Source organism: Euwallacea similis, chromosome 36 (genome assembly GCF_039881205.1).
Source record: "Euwallacea similis isolate ESF13 chromosome 36, ESF131.1, whole genome shotgun sequence".
NCBI lineage: Eukaryota > Metazoa > Arthropoda > Insecta > Coleoptera > Curculionidae > Euwallacea > Euwallacea similis.
The window spans coordinates 1,491,872-1,507,264 of record NC_089644.1 but is presented as its reverse complement, the minus strand read 5'-3'; the positions used below and the strand labels follow the sequence as shown (position 1 = coordinate 1,507,264).

The 15,393-nt window shown below is 34.3% G+C and overlaps 2 protein-coding genes across 2 annotated transcripts; one reads left to right on the top strand and one right to left on the bottom strand.

Annotated features, from left to right (window-relative positions):
- Positions 1-576: 576 nt before the first annotated feature.
- LOC136418682 (ABC transporter G family member 23-like) lies at positions 577-9,162 on the top strand. Its single transcript, XM_066404824.1, has 13 exons — positions 577-771; positions 2,276-2,376; positions 3,995-4,154; positions 4,207-4,469; positions 5,394-5,487; positions 6,382-6,618; positions 6,679-6,788; positions 6,844-7,078; positions 7,137-7,241; positions 7,289-7,545; positions 7,616-7,881; positions 8,658-8,744; positions 8,804-9,162. Exons 1-13 carry the CDS (start codon positions 751-753, stop codon positions 9,013-9,015), a joined length of 2,148 nt encoding a protein of 715 aa, XP_066260921.1. The 5' UTR covers positions 577-750; the 3' UTR covers positions 9,016-9,162.
- A 71-nt stretch (positions 9,163-9,233) lies between these two features.
- Positions 9,234-14,472, bottom strand: LOC136418611 (biorientation of chromosomes in cell division protein 1-like 1). The gene is made up of 10 exons (XM_066404715.1): positions 14,090-14,472; positions 13,647-13,861; positions 13,394-13,591; positions 12,096-13,336; positions 11,690-11,855; positions 10,638-11,629; positions 10,344-10,407; positions 10,216-10,284; positions 9,911-10,033; positions 9,234-9,343 (listed from the first exon to the last, which is right to left on the bottom strand). Exons 1-10 carry the CDS (start codon positions 14,341-14,343, stop codon positions 9,234-9,236), a joined length of 3,432 nt encoding a protein of 1,143 aa, XP_066260812.1. The 5' UTR covers positions 14,344-14,472.
- Positions 14,473-15,393: the final 921 nt, after the last annotated feature.

Below are 15,393 nucleotides of genomic sequence, written 5' to 3'. Positions count from 1 at the left end.
CTCGATTAGTGCAATTCATGTTGAAGTTTGTACGAGTTCTCATGTGTAGTGAATCATGTAGATAGGCGGCAATTCTCTAGATAATTAAAAAAAAAATTCAATGAAAATCATCAAGTAAATAGTAGCAAATCTTATATTAAGTCGGAAAAAGCTATATAAGTCACTAATTTCGGCTAGGTTAAAGAAATACCTATGATACTTCCAAAACACTATTCGATAATCACTAACGAGCAATCCCATAAACCAAATCATGTTTTTAGGATTCAATTCCTACTCATGTCCTTTATTTCCGGAAACTGCACCTTACAAGGCAAAATCAACCGCAATTGCTACCCATGTTGCAGATACTTTCTACGCTGAAAGAGAGTTATCGGGTAAGCCTATAACACACACGACATCTGATTCACAAAATTAATCAATAAATTGGTTCTATGGTGAAAAATCCCAAATAGAAATCGAAAGGTACTTCCAGGATAATTTTTAAAAACCTGCTTGAGGTTTAAATATATAAACATAATTATAATAAATGTTTATATGTACTGATGCGCAGGTAATTAAAGCCACCAGATTGAAAGCTACTGCAGTGGCCCAAGATAAATGGACCTGAAGCGGATGCGAAGTGAATGGGGTACCACCGACTGATGGTCACTATACCATAGTAAGAAACATTCGACTCGAGGATAGTCGTGCGAAGGAAACAGAATGTGGTGGAGGTTTCAGCACGAAGTTTTGTAGTTCAAATGCGTGTTTATGTACCAGAAAGAAAATAAGGTAAATGTTTTATATAAAGTTGTTACATGGGGTTTCTCTTGTTTGTTATAGGATCATGGTGCAGTTAGAAATTGAGGTTTCGGTTTTCTCTTAAATAAATTACTGTTTTTTAAATATTATTTTATGCTTTTTTAATTTTAATCAAGTAATGTTATATGAAAATAGTATCACAAAAAGAGAAAAATTCTTTCTGTGAAAAAAATTCTAAATGAGCGTGTCCAGCTGCCAGAAATGATTTTTTTTAAAATAATTCCTGTTTCATGGAATATCACAAGACTTTAATAGTAAACAACTTAATAGAAAAATTATCCGTGCGACTGTACGAAAGAAAAAAATTCCTATGTGGTTAACACATGGTGCGCTAATTACAAGACAATTATCGATCATTTCATTGCATAATATTGCGGAACTCAACACTTATAACAAAAAATAAGGCCAGAGCATCTAAAAAATGTAAAATGACTAAACCTTGCCACTCCATAGGACCTCTACCCAGTGAAAAAAATTTAAATTACCCATTAAATTGCTGTAACCCAAGTTCGCATATATTGATTTTTCTATGTAATTATGCAAGTCATCGAGACCGAGAATCACGTTTGAGGCAAAATCTGAACAAATTTGCTATGGGAAAAGCGTTAATTCAAGGTCTTGTTGCCCTCCTACTTGACAGAAGCAATAATAATTGTTATGTAAAAAAGTTGTTCATTCGTTAAGACATAAAAAAAAGAACTAGAATTAAATAGCTGGCACCATAATGATTTCTTGATTATTTTTGTTGTGCCCGTGGATTTCGGAAGCAAGGGTAATAACACAAGGAATCCTGCATTATTAATCGACTGTTAAATCTAAAAATTGATGCATTTGAGGATGAATCATTTACTTTTTAAATTAAAATATTAATGGGGAAGCTCTCGCATTAATATAAGCGAAAACGTGAAATGGTGAATATCATTAGCATTGTTGCAGTACGTTTCTTCAAAAAAGGGGGGTTTATCGCATATTATCTCATTTCTTTTTATGAATATTCTGGTATATGTTTATATTAATGTTTGCTAGAAGTGAGAAATCTTAAAATGTACAGCTCATAGAATATCTTCTTATCTAATTTGTTTGCACGAGAAAAGTTCTATCGATGTACCATCCCTGATTAAGTTTTTATTAGGACCTTGTAGATTAGTAAAAAGTTGATATTTTCAAATTATTATCCCACTGTGATAGAACAACTTTCATGGTATTAATTATTTCCCATAAAATTCCTTTCTAATTACACATTATCGTCCACCTCTTAGCTCAAGGGCAGTATTGTTACTAATAAGATTTTTTTTCCCATTTTCATTAGACAATAATTAATTGATATTCAATTTTAGAAAATAAATTAAATATAAAAAGGCAAACTTACTAGTGTGCTATGCAGGTGTCTCCCTTTATTAATTATATTTATTACCTGAAACAATTTAAAGAAGCTTTTATTCAAAGTTTTTTCCTAAAAAAATTGTTTTACCAGATGATGAAAAGTGCAGCTGTTTGCGTACAAGACGTGGTCAAGAGCTATGGAGATAAGAAAATTTTGGATGGACTATCAATGACTGTAGATAGGGGAACAATGTAAGTACCTTTTTTTATAGGCAGCAACTGTCCCTTCTGACACGATGTTTTAACTTCATATGCAGTGTGTTGCAAACCTGATGTGCTATATTTATTTGTCTGCATAACATTTTTGAGGAACATAATAATTAAACTTTTTATTTAGAGCTCCAGGGGCGGCCTAACTTATTGAGAATAAAATGAAGATACTTTTTTTAATTAAAACGTCAAAAAATTTTATCATGTGATACATTATTGTAAAGGGGTTACTTAGAACTTTCAAAAATTTCCCAAAAAATATAAAGGTCCATGTTTGAAAAAATTAAGTTGCTGTCATTATCTCGAAAACTAAACAATATTTAAAATTTAGAAATTTACTGGTTTGTAGGCCTAAGAAATCTATAAATTTTTTGTATCAACTATATTATTGAAAAAGCTTTAGTTTTCGATTTATTCAAAAAATTATATTTGGCCAAACTTCAGTTTTGTCACAATAATTTGGAAACTAAACATTATTTGGCAACATTCTTTTCGGTTCTTGAAAGAGTATTAAATATGGCGCATTTTTTAAATTTTAATCCACCTTGTAAATCTTGCTGTTCAAGAGGTAGCAATGACAGCACATCAGATTTGCAACACTCTGTATAGTACGTTCTTAACGTAACGTGTTGGAATTTTGATCTCATGATAGCTTCTACTCTACTATAGTTACGCTAAAAAATCAATTAAGTTAAAAACACTTGCATAAAACTTAAAAAGTGCAATTATTTTCTTCAAGTTTAATTGATCTATCATAGCTATCCGAGTTTATATGAAAACACATCAAAAAGTCGTAAATACTAATTTTATATTAAATTTGACCAAGAAAATGACAAATTAATTAAAACTAAGTGAAAATGCAATATTTATGCACGAGTGGCATTTTTTTTATTGGAAAACCTTGAACATTCATTTAAATAGAGCTCTAAACTTATACTACAGAGTGCAACAAACCAAAAACGCAATTTTTTTGAAAATCACCTGTATCCTTTTTTACATACCAACAAAATAAAATGTTGCTAAAACCTTTTCTAAATATTTATTCAAAATTCAGAAATCAACGCAACTAAGCTGAGAATGAATTAAGAGATGATTGAACATTTTTTTAAAATTTTCTCTCCGCCTTATTAAAACATTCTAAAGCAAAGTTGAAGAGTTTTCCGCCAATGATATTGTATTCAAAGAACTTTTAGAGTCGGTTTATGACGTTAACATCGGACAATAAACACTCGCTATGACAAGGCAAAAAAAAGTCAAACTTTTTGAATGCCCCCGTAGTTTTTTTTTCGGGGAAAAACCAAAAAACGCTGAATAATCCAAGTAAAAAAATTAATTTGAATTGTAAAAAATGATCTAATTAAAGATTGGCCTGCGTATCTAACACTGGAAGAAACAGTCTTTTAAACCCTTTTTAGATCATGAATCTAAGCTAAATCGTCTCTGACACATAACACCCTAAAAATTATTAAAAATTATGCTGCATCGATTTTCTTTATTAGCAGGTTATAATACATGACCCTGTACATTCAATATGGCTCAGCCGGTATTCAGTTGGGACAGTACTATGTACCGGTTTCAAATCTTCTTTTAACCTCTGTAGCTATGGATTGTTGGGCGCCTCTGGTTGCGGTAAAACAACCCTCCTCAGTTGCATCGTGGGTCGCAAAAGCATACAGTCTGGCGAAATATGGGTGCTAGGAGGTACCCCTGGCGAAAAGGGTAGTGGGGTACCAGGTCCAAGAGTAGGGTACATGCCCCAGGTATAATTTCGCCTTTAAAACTTCTACGCCAACCTAATTTATTACTCGTTAGGACATAGCCCTAGTTGGTGAATTTACTGTAAAGGATGCTGTCTATTATTTTGGACGGGTACTGAATATGAACGATAAGCTGATAAGCGAAAGGTTTAAAAAACTATCGAAGCTTTTGGAGTTACCACCTGCAAATAGATTTCTGAAGAACTGTAGCGGAGGGCAGCAAAGAAGGGTGTCATTTGCAGCGGCCATGGTCCACATGCCGGAACTTTTGATCTTGGACGAACCGACTGTCGGGGTGGACCCGGTTCTGAGAGACAAGTAAGAGGAACATATATATTTACATTATACAAGGTTTTTACTGGACGCAGCTGGTGTCAAAAGGTCACACTTTTGGTTTTTACGCTTGCAGGGTACCATCGCTTTTATTTTTTTTTGTAAATCTTAGGTATCATTCTGTATATTGGGTTCATAACTGGCCTATAGCTTCTTTTCAAGTGATTTCAGTAACTGACATTAAAAAGATAGTTTTATACAGGGTGGCCCAAAATTAGTGACTGAGCGCTTATCTGGGTTAGAGGTTACTGTGATTGATAAGGCGGTTTTCGCAGGACGAGGCATTCTTATTGCACTAAGGCCTCACCCCTGCAATTATTTCTAATTCGGGTAACTCGGGCTCGTAACCTCTGGTTTTGTAAACTTTAAAATTTCCTCCATGGGGAATGAAAATGGAAGAAACAATTATGAAAAATTTGAGTTGATAAACACTTCACTTAACTTTCTATTCGGAGGGATTTTTTAAAGTGTCAATAGAATTGCTTAATTTCGCAATGCTGGAGACGAGACCAGAGTAGAGCATTGAGCAATTTCTTGCATTGCTATAGAAATAACCTTCCTGGTAAAGTTATCGGGAGTTTGAAAAACCGGGCCTTAGGGCCAGGAGACGAAAGCCCTGCCAAATTTACTGGGGAGATGTGATCTATCGAAACGTTGAAAAAAAGAGAGAAGTGTAGGTGAGTTTCGGGGTTTTCCATGGAAACTGTCTTCCAGGTAAAGTTGCCAGTATATTCATTTAGAGCTAACAGGTGCAGATCTTGGCAACTTTATCAAGAGGATAGTATCTCAGAAGATGTTGATATAAAGACACTTATAGACATTTATAGACAAAGTTCCCAGTGCATTGATCTACTGACTTAGGCCATAGAACAATTTCCCTAGCAAATATCTTATTAATGGATGTTTCAGGATATGGAATTTCTTAGTGGAGATGGTTCATTCTGAAAAAATAGCTGTGATAATAACTACGCATTACATCGAAGAGTGCAAGCAAGCTGACAAGGTACGTTAAGGTAAAATACCAAATTGCATTATTTATTTCTTACAACCTCTACGATAAATCCTTGTTTAGGTTCTTTTCCCGCGTCATTATATGACCATTTGAGCGCAAAAAACGCGCGCACCTTAAAATAAAAAAATTGGAACTTTGTGGTTGATTTTGGAAGCTGTGGCCAATCAAGTATGTTTTTTTTGGTATAAATTTGCAGCTTTGCATGAAAGAGCATTATGCTTATTTCAATTTAGTAAGGAGTGGGAAACATGATAATGAATGAATGGAAAATGAGGGAACAATTCAGTATTATTTTGATTTTTCTATATAAAATTGACAAATATTCAAATTAACCAGGACATAGAAAAGTGCTGTTTTTTTCCTTTTTATGCAGCGGTCGTAAATAAAAAAAAAAAGCCCCCCCCCCCCGTTTTTTGAACCTCTTAACATAAGAAATTGTAACACAAAGAGTGCTAATCAATAAAAAAAATAGTGCGCTGCTTGCTATTTCCAGAAATATCTTGAGAACACTCAAAGATGCGAACAAAATTTCACAGACAAAAAATCCATAAATTGTACCATGAGCTCGAATTACTCCACAAGTATTTTCACGCGATATTTACCGCGAACACCATGTATAACGCAAATACACAGACAAAGCGGTGAGGTGGTGTATTTGAAATTAAACATAGGAAGAATAACAATGTATTTTCAAAGACAGAAAACGCTACCCTGTATATATAGATTACTGTATATGATACTTTTTTTTTTTTACTTTACTTTTTTACTGATACTGTATATATAGAACTTGAATATTTATTTAAATGCAAAGAGGTAGATTATGGAAATTTAACTACTGACTTAACTAGCTAAAAAATAACTAACCCAAATTTAAATATATCCTAGATCGGTTTAATGCGAGGAGGAAAGTTGCTAGCAGAAGAATCCCCTGCAAGACTTCTTGAAGCATTTCACACCGACACTTTAGAGGAAGCATTCTTGATCTTGAGTAGAAATCAAGATGAAGGCAGAATTAACGATGCAATTGAGGCTGCTAATAGACCCTCTGAGAATGGAGTTTTGGGATCAGCGTCCTCAGATGCTTCAGTGGCAACGTTTGACATTGCTTACAGTTCTAAGGAGGTAATATTATGTTGTTTCTTTAAAAAAAAACACCAATTAACTCCGCTACTTTTAAATTAGGAGCTTGCTAAGAAGAAAACCAAAATTAAGAAGGATAAAACTAGTTTGGAATCCCATAGGATTAAGGCACTGCTGGATAAAAACTGGAAGCAGTTTTATAGGAATATCATGTAAGAAGTATATTGCTGATCGAGTAGTGTTTCCCTAGATGTCTATCATTTTCAGGGGTTTAATTTTCTTGATAACTTTTCCAATACTGCAAACTTTGTGCTTTTTATATGGCGTCGGGGGCGACGTCAAAGATTTGAAATTGGGAATTGTTAGTGACGAAACTAATTCCGTGCGATGTTCCAACTTTGACTTCAACGGAACGACTGAAATTTATAATTTCGGCGATTGTCATTTTTACAATGCAAGCTGCCGGTTTCTGGAATATTTAGAGCACCCCATGATTCATAAGGTTTTTCATCACTACGCATCAATCTCATCAAATTCATTACTCACCGATTTAACTTCAGGTACTATACCCGACTGTCGAGGAAGCCACTAAAGCAGTAAAACACGGAAATTTGATAGGTTTTCTACATATACCCAAAAATTTCACGGCTTCTTTTGAGACGAGGGTGAGGAGATTATAGAAAGTTAATAGTCGACTGAACTTAATTTTCAGATCCAAGATGGAAACAATGCGGAAACCTGGATAATCAACTACGGTGAAATAAAGGCCTATCTAGATATGTCCAATCGACAAACAGGAGCTACTTTGCGGTTCAAACTCTACGAGCTTTTCTATGATTTTCAGAAAAGTTTATTTATCGATTGCGGTTGGCTGCAAAATCTCGGCAGTTTACCTATTAAAAACGACTATATGTTTGGCAATCAAGATGAAGCATACACTATTTTTATGATTCCTGGTACAATTATCACGTAAGTCTTCTATTTGTTAAACTCAACTCAGAAACCAGTGACTAACTGGTTGTTTTTTAATCATTTTTAGCATGTTATTTTTCATGGGAGCCATGATGACCTCTCAGATTATCATAACAGATCGCAAAGATGGAATATGGGACCGATCTGTAGTGGCTGGAATAACATCCCTGGAAATTACTCTCACTCACTTTATTTTACAAGCCTGCATAATGGTAGTGCAAGCTAGCGAGGTGCTAATTTTAATATTTGTGGTGTACAAATATCCTATAGAGGGGAGTCTTTGGTTGATCTTCTTTATTGCGTATCTTGCGGGAATTTGCGGAATGGTTTATGGTGAGGACAACGAAATTGAAATGAACTGCACACGGAAAATACCGATGGGGCAAATTGTTTACCCATTTTTGACTAGCACGTTTACCCGATGGCGTACAGCATACTCGCTGCGTAGGCGTTTTTAGCGTAGTTCATTCCACCGGGGGAAAAGGAATGTGTTATTTGAGGTGATTGAACCCTCTGCATAGAAATTATAGTCTATTGTACTTTTATAAACATTTTTTGAATCGCCACGTAGAGAATATTCTATTGGCTTTAATGATCTTTTTGTGGTCACCTGTCGAAGAACACAAAATAATTTTTCAGATTTTGAAGAACATATGGACATACAAATCACAAAAATACTCTCAATCAGGCTTAAGAATTTTCAATAGTCCACGACTGAGAAACTCTTGGGAAGTTATCATTTCTGTACACGTATTTGACACTATATGTACCCAAATAGTTCTTGATAATTCTGGCATATCAAATTATTTCTTTGACATTCTGTAACTTTTACAAGTGAATAACTAAACATACACCCAGTGATGCTGACTGAACTCATCAAATGTTAATAGAAAAGGAGATCTGAAATTAACCAACTTTCTAAATGGAAATTTGACAACTTTAAAGCATTTTTCACTCTACCTTGTATACAGTATGTCCACAGATAGAAGGAATTTCATACAACAAAGACTGCCTACACTGACTATTGAAAAAATCTATTAAATTTTGTTGCATGGGTCTTTTCGGTGAGCAGTTGGATTCGTTGGAGCTAAATTGTCGATATTTCTCAGGCTTTTGGGTTTCTGTTATATGCGAAGACCACTCTGCAGCTAACATCTCTGTGTCAGGAGGATTCCTGCCAATGATGGTACTTTGCGGTGAGCTGAGCTTCAGAAGTATCTATTTTCAGCATAAATTGATTTTATCACGTGTTTAGGGTTGGTTTGGCCAACCGAGGCGATGCCCATTAGCCTCCGAATATTCGCCAAATGTCTCCCCTTCACTTTGGCAATAGAGTCGCTAAGAAACGTATTAAAAAAAGGATGGCCGCTAGCTAACTTTTACGTAATGCACGGAGTTGGAGTCTTGCTGGGATGGATCATACTTTTAGGGATTGTTAGTGTATGGTTAATAAAATTAAAGCGTTAGCTAAAGGGGCGGTAATTACTGTCGAATCATTAAAAACAAATGTTTTGTATTTCCTCAGTTAGGTACTTAGGTAAATACATAAAAATTAACACTTAATGCAAAAATAGGGAATATAATATATATATTTAACGCAAACTTCTAAAAGCGCATTGATTTTTATTATATACTCAACCTTATCCCTATAAGTATTAAAATCCCGCTCATCTTATTAAGCTTCATTAAGATTTGCCAACATCACCAAACCTGTCACTTCTCCTGCGCGAGGTGCAGCTTAATACTGGTCTAGGTTTGTACAAATCTTCGCTAGAATATCTCTTATTCGCGGAATCTAAAGGAGGTGAAACACTATTTAGAAGCATTTAATCAAACAAGGCAGACTAAATCAAATAAATCATAAAACCACTAATAATAAGTTGTGATAAGTGATTCGAACAGCTAAAATGCAAAGTTTGAACGGATATATCTGAACCTAGTTGGGTTGATTCCGTAAGAACAATATTAACCGGTTATTATGGGTTTTTTTTCAACATTCTTTCATTAATTTAAGACATATGCCTCAACATTGTTATTTCTAATTGTACTTGTAAGAAATTTCCTATTATTATAGCTCTAAAACCCAGCACAAAATGCCAAAGGTAAGTTTCAGGGGGTATTTGCAATTGGTTTTAAGAGCGCAAATGTTTTTTTTCTTGCAATATTTGATATTTTAAAACCATAACAGAAATTAAAAGGAAAACTAAACATTGCTACGTGTTCATGTTATTTTTTTTTAAGTCCAATGATAAGAAGTATAAAGTCTGGCCACCTCGTATAAAAATTTGTTTTCTTCACAATATGGTGAATGTAGGTACTGTTAGAAAACTAAACAAATTGGAAGTTAAGGTAACTTTTTTACCTCTTTTTGGTTTAACCATCACTGGTTCCTCCTTTTTATGCTCCCCAGATTTCACACTTTCTGCAGGGCTTAAAGGCAGAAGAAAATCTTGATGGGAAGACACATCTACAACCAAAGTTAAACCTGTACAAAACGTACAAGAAGTTATGTTAGTATCGAAGAAAGAAGCGTTTCCCATAGGCGAAAATCGAGATTAGTCTACGAGGTACTATTAGTGCTATGGAATTCCATCTTATGCATGTTAAATTGTAGGTTTGTAAATAGACATCATGCACTTTACGGCTGCTGAATGCATGGATACTTACTGGTATTGCTTACGTTGCTTTTATTAGTTTGATTCGCATTGGCATCACTCAATAGTTTCTGCTTAATGGCTATTAGAGGGTATAGAAATAAATTATCAAAATTGAATGGGGTTATGGGAAGAACTTACGTGGTTTATATTCACAGCTAATGCGGTTGTTATTTTCGGAACCCTCCGCTTTCTTCTTTGTGCCCTGTTACACAAAAAAACATCACAATTATCATCAAATTATGGGGCTCAAAACGAAATTGCATTTTACGGAAGTTACGCATGTTATGGCAGAAATGTAAAAAAAATACTTTAATAGCCCTCAAAATCTAGAACTGAACAGGTTTTTTAAAAGATTTTCTTGATTTTCCTTTATAACACATAAGAAAAGAATTTCTTTGTTACAATGATTATTCAATAAGCTTGCAGACTTGCCTTTCTAAGCTTCGGAACGTTATTTTGGATTTTCAAAGACTCATCCTCGATGGAAGCTTCCAAACCCACAATCTCCCTATTGAGAATTTTTAAATGAGCAGTGGACACCAACGTTGATGTTTTGTCGAAGAAACGACATGGAACTTCATCAGTTTCCCAATTTGGAATTTCTCTTTCTTGATTATTAGCAATTTTATCAACAATAACTTGTCCATTATATTTCACTTTAGTCTCCTCCAATACACTTTTGTTGAAAACGTTTGCCACTACATCGTTTTCAATACCTTTATCGAAACTAATTTTTCGTTCTTGCTTGTACTGGTTTAGTTCTTTAGGAGTACATGACTCTTCATCTATTTTGCAAATTTTTATGATCAGCTTTTCCCCGTTTTTGTGTTTCGTACCTGGGAAGACACTCTTGCTATTTACATCATTCTCAGGTATAACATACTTGTCAGCAGCAGTGATCTCAACTTCTTGCGAATGCAGTTGTGCAAGTTGCGCAATTTTATTGTTAACACCTTGTAACAAGATGTCAATTTCTGCTTGCAATTTTTCCACTACAGCATGATTTGTGTCTGCAATGGCAAAGCCTTTAAATTTGGTTTGATCTGGTTCTTCAGATCTCTTCAGTGGTTCCTTTTCTTTTAAATCTGCGTTTTCCAAACTCTGAGGCACTATTTTCTCCACATCATTGTAATTTTCTTCGACCAATTTCCGTTTTTTCACTGGATTGTTTTTTACAGACAGATACTCATAACTTTCATCCTCCTCTCCATACATGTGATCGTCTATATTGGACATTTCTTGCGCCAGTCGGGCTTCTAAAGCCTGGAAGCTTTCCATACTCAAAACTTGACTTTTTAAGGTAGGAATATCTTCGGCTGCTTCTACTTGCTGAATAGTTCTCTTTAGTGTTGCCTCAAGCACTGAACTTTCAGAAGAATGTAAGTTATTTAGTTGATCTCCAGAATTCTCACCCGAAGGAGTTGCTATGTATTAATAAAAGTAAACAGCTGATTTAGAATAATCTAGATGGTAGCATGACTTACACGGTGATGATTGATAGAGATCGGCTTCATTAATAGGAACATGGCTTAAAGACAGTTGATTCTGTCTTTCTAATTTGGCCAACTGCTTGCGAATTTTCATGATACGCATGGCTTCTTGAATATTACTGGCAAATTTGGGTTTTATGTATTTAATAGGAGATTCCAGCTATAAGAAAAATACATGTTGAAGCAATTCCATACATAATACAGAGTAATTAATGCCTCAGACTTCAAGAAACGTTATGAATTTATCAAGTGACTAAACCTGCCAGAATTGAAATATCTATAATAGTAACCACACAAGCATCATGAAGAGAGTCTTAGGCATGCTGCAATATGCATAAAACCTCAATTATGGTGCATGCGTAAAAAAATAAAATAACGGCCTATTCACCCTTACACATACATCAGCATTATCAACATGTTCACCATGTTTGCGTTTCTCCGTGTTATCAGTATTACTCCCAGAATCTCCACTTTCGCTGCTAAAACATTCAGACGACTTGCTACCCTCACTTTTACTTGGATTGCTCGAAAACGATTCCACAAATCTTCCACTCTTGCTCATTTTACTAGACCCATCGTTTGAATCGCGGTCTGTTGAACGTCTTTCGGATATCTTCTTCTTAAAGCTGTAGTGATCGTCGATGGCAACTTTATCTTTCTCCCTCTTAGCAGACGATGACCGATCTTTATCAGTATTCGAATGCTTGTCGTTTCGAGATTTTGAGTCTCCTTGTGCCTTCTTATCGCTACTTCTGTCCTTGTCTCTAGAACTGCTAGAATTTGATTTAATTTTTTCTTTGGAGGTATTAAAGGAATCTTTATGAGATGACAGTCTATCTTTATCTCTACTTGAGGAGCTTTTATCCTTAGATGATTTTTCATCCTTATCTTTTCTATCGTCCTTTCGTCTTGATTTGTCCCTGGCTGCGTCATCTTTTCTTGAAGAACGTGAGGATTTCTCTTTAGATTTTTGAGAGCTGCCCTTATCTTTATCATTAGTTCGGTCTTTGTCCCATCTGCTTTTTTCTTTTTGCTTCTCACTTTCAGACTTACTCCTATCTTTTCCTGAACTTCTCTCTTTATCATTCCTATCTTTGACTTTTTCTGATTTTTCTTTAGTTTCTTTGTTAGACTTATCATCTTTGTTCTTATCGCGATCTCTACTTTCTTTTTTAGAAGATTTGTCTTTGTCCTGACTCGGTTCTTTTCCATTTGATTGATCTCTTTTATCTTTTGATGAAGAACTATATTTTGTTTTATCTCTACTGTCCTTCGATTTACTTTCAGACTTGCTGCGATCCCCCTTATCCTTATCATCCCTCTTAGATTTATCACTTCTTGAAGACTTGTGCTTGTCATGAGATTTCTTGGAATCACATTTTTTGGACAGAATAGAAGTATCTGTTGGAAAATTGCTTTCAATTGGTGCTTTTTCTTCTGCAGCTTCAGCTTTTTCTTCTATAATTTCTAATTTATCACTACATTCTGATGCCATTGTATTCTCACAAATGTCCATTTTAAGGTCTTCTTCAAGTGTTCCAACAGATTGTTTTATGTTGTTCTGAGATATGCCTTGCGATGCCTCTACTGGTTCAGACAGGTCTATTTCATTGTTCTTAATAGAATTGAGGGTAGCTGCAGCTAAAATTGAGTTTGAAATAATAAACATGTTTAACTTTTATATTAATAGAATATTACCTGAAATATTTGACAAATTTGATTCAATAGAATTCTCTTCTTGACCTAGAAACTTTTCACTGTCATGTAGAGGCTCAAATGCAGGACTTTCATCATCAGGTTTCAATTCTGAATTATTAAGTGAATTGTCGTTTTCTTTATGTGTATCAGTTATTATATTCTCCTCTTTTTTTTCAATTGAAGAATTTATTGAATTACCTAGAAATGTTATAGAATTAGAGACTTATCTAGTAATGGCTGAACCTATATATACCAAGTACAGACTCTGGTGAAACAGCCTCTAAATCAATAGGCAACAAATCTTCAGTTTTAGGCTTAAATTCCTCAACAGATTCCTTTGCTTCTGGTTTTTGTATTCCTAAGAAGCGATAGACCACATCTTCCACTTTTGGGAGGAAAACAGAGGTTATTTTTGGATTTACTGCTTGATCGACTATACGTTCAACGCCCACCTCTAAGAACCCAGACCTGAATATGCTGGTAATGTAATATTTGTAAGTTGAAGATCCAAAATATCATAATTAGGACCCCCTGGCCTATCAACTAGTCAAATTATTTGGAATTTGTTCTTTAATTCACTACTTGATTATTTTATTATTTATACATATCCTTTACTCATACACTCAGACATTATGTATGATGAAGAGAATGTTTGAGTACAGAAGAGACTGAGGGTAAAGCTTAAATTTAACTCACTCAGTGATGTTTTTTCGCAGCTGCTCCCTAAGTTGGTTTTTATTAGTATCTGAGGCAAATTTCAGCTGATTTAGAAAGTTCATAACGCTGCCTTCAACCCACTGACTCAAATTTTGGTACGCGGGTTTTGTGTCTACATCGGAGATGCATTCTTTTCGAAACTGATCAAAAATACCTTGAGACTTCAACTCATAAACAATTTGGTCGATGAGTCTCGGGTCTCCGGGTAAAAAACTGGAAGGGAATATATTCATTTTGGGGAAGCACTTCTTTGTTAACTGTTAAAGAGACTATTTAAAGAACGAGTATTCAATAAATGGAAAATAAAATATAATTTTAAAAAATTTTTCCAAGAGATAAACAAAAACTTGAACACAATTGCTTCTTTCATCTGTCACTAATGACAGAAGTTACCTAGCATGCTTCGTCTTCATAAGAAGGTGAGAACAATTTTTAGGATATTACTCAAGAACTTAATAATAGTCTCACTTCTGCAAAATCATTTTTTTAATTTCTATTTTTAACAGTTTTCGAGAGCCTTTAATCTTCCAAATAAAACTCATATGGCACTGTTCATTAAACACATGCTTGTTAAAAAAATAGCATAAAAATACTTGATAAACGAGAAAAATGTTTAATACCTACTTTTAACATTTTTTCAAATCAAACAAGTGGAATATTTTATTAAATATTCAACAAAAAGATAACAACACTTATAAATAGTTCCTATTAAATTTGCATTTTAAAGTTTTGGCGACCTACTTAACTTACTTTAATTGAAATTATATAATTCTCTTTTGTTTTATTAAATCTTATTATTATTTTACTTGTTTTTATTATTTTTAATTTGTTATTCATTAACTATTTTAATTGTTAAGTATATATACAATTGGGTTTTCTTTTAGAAGAAACACGCGTTTAATAGACCCTGCCATGCAAAGTTTTATTCAGAAGATCAAGGGATTTCGAAAGTCCTAACTGTAAATAAAATATCAGGTCCGTATTTTAAGAAACGAAGCTGACGACGGTTCCGCAAATCCGAAACGTTACATCAACAATCTGATAGCCTCATCTTCCAGGGAAGGAAAAGTGCCTAGAACGAAGTGGAAATTATAAAAAAAATATCTTCAAACAAACTCAGGGAAAAATATAAATTACTTCAAAAAATCTCCGATTTTTTCGAATATTTCCGGAACCCCTCGGAATTTTCTAAAGTTTGAGACGCAGTTGCGATGAACAGAAAAATGCTCAAGTTTGCCTCAATCCAATCAACTTCGTACCTCCTACAGTTTTCGAGATATCAA

Excerpts from the sequence above, each read along its gene's own strand:
- LOC136418682 (XM_066404824.1), top strand. The coding sequence starts at position 751 with ATGTACCAGAAAGAAAATAAG. Across the intron at positions 772-2,275 it reads TGTACCAGAAAGAAAATAAG|ATGATGAAAAGTGCAGCTGT; the intron begins GTAAATGTTTTA and ends TTGTTTTACCAG. Across the intron at positions 6,619-6,678 it reads TTGCTTACAGTTCTAAGGAG|GAGCTTGCTAAGAAGAAAAC; the intron begins GTAATATTATGT and ends CTTTTAAATTAG.
- LOC136418611 (XM_066404715.1), bottom strand. The coding sequence starts at position 14,343 with ATGAATATATTCCCTTCCAGTTTTTTACCCGGAGACCCGAGACTCATC. Across the intron at positions 13,862-14,089 it reads CTGCGAAAAAACATCACTGA|GTCTGGGTTCTTAGAGGTGG; the intron begins GTGAGTTAAATT and ends CAGCATATTCAG. Across the intron at positions 11,856-12,095 it reads AACATGTTGATAATGCTGAT|CTGGAATCTCCTATTAAATA; the intron begins GTATGTGTAAGG and ends TTTTTCTTATAG.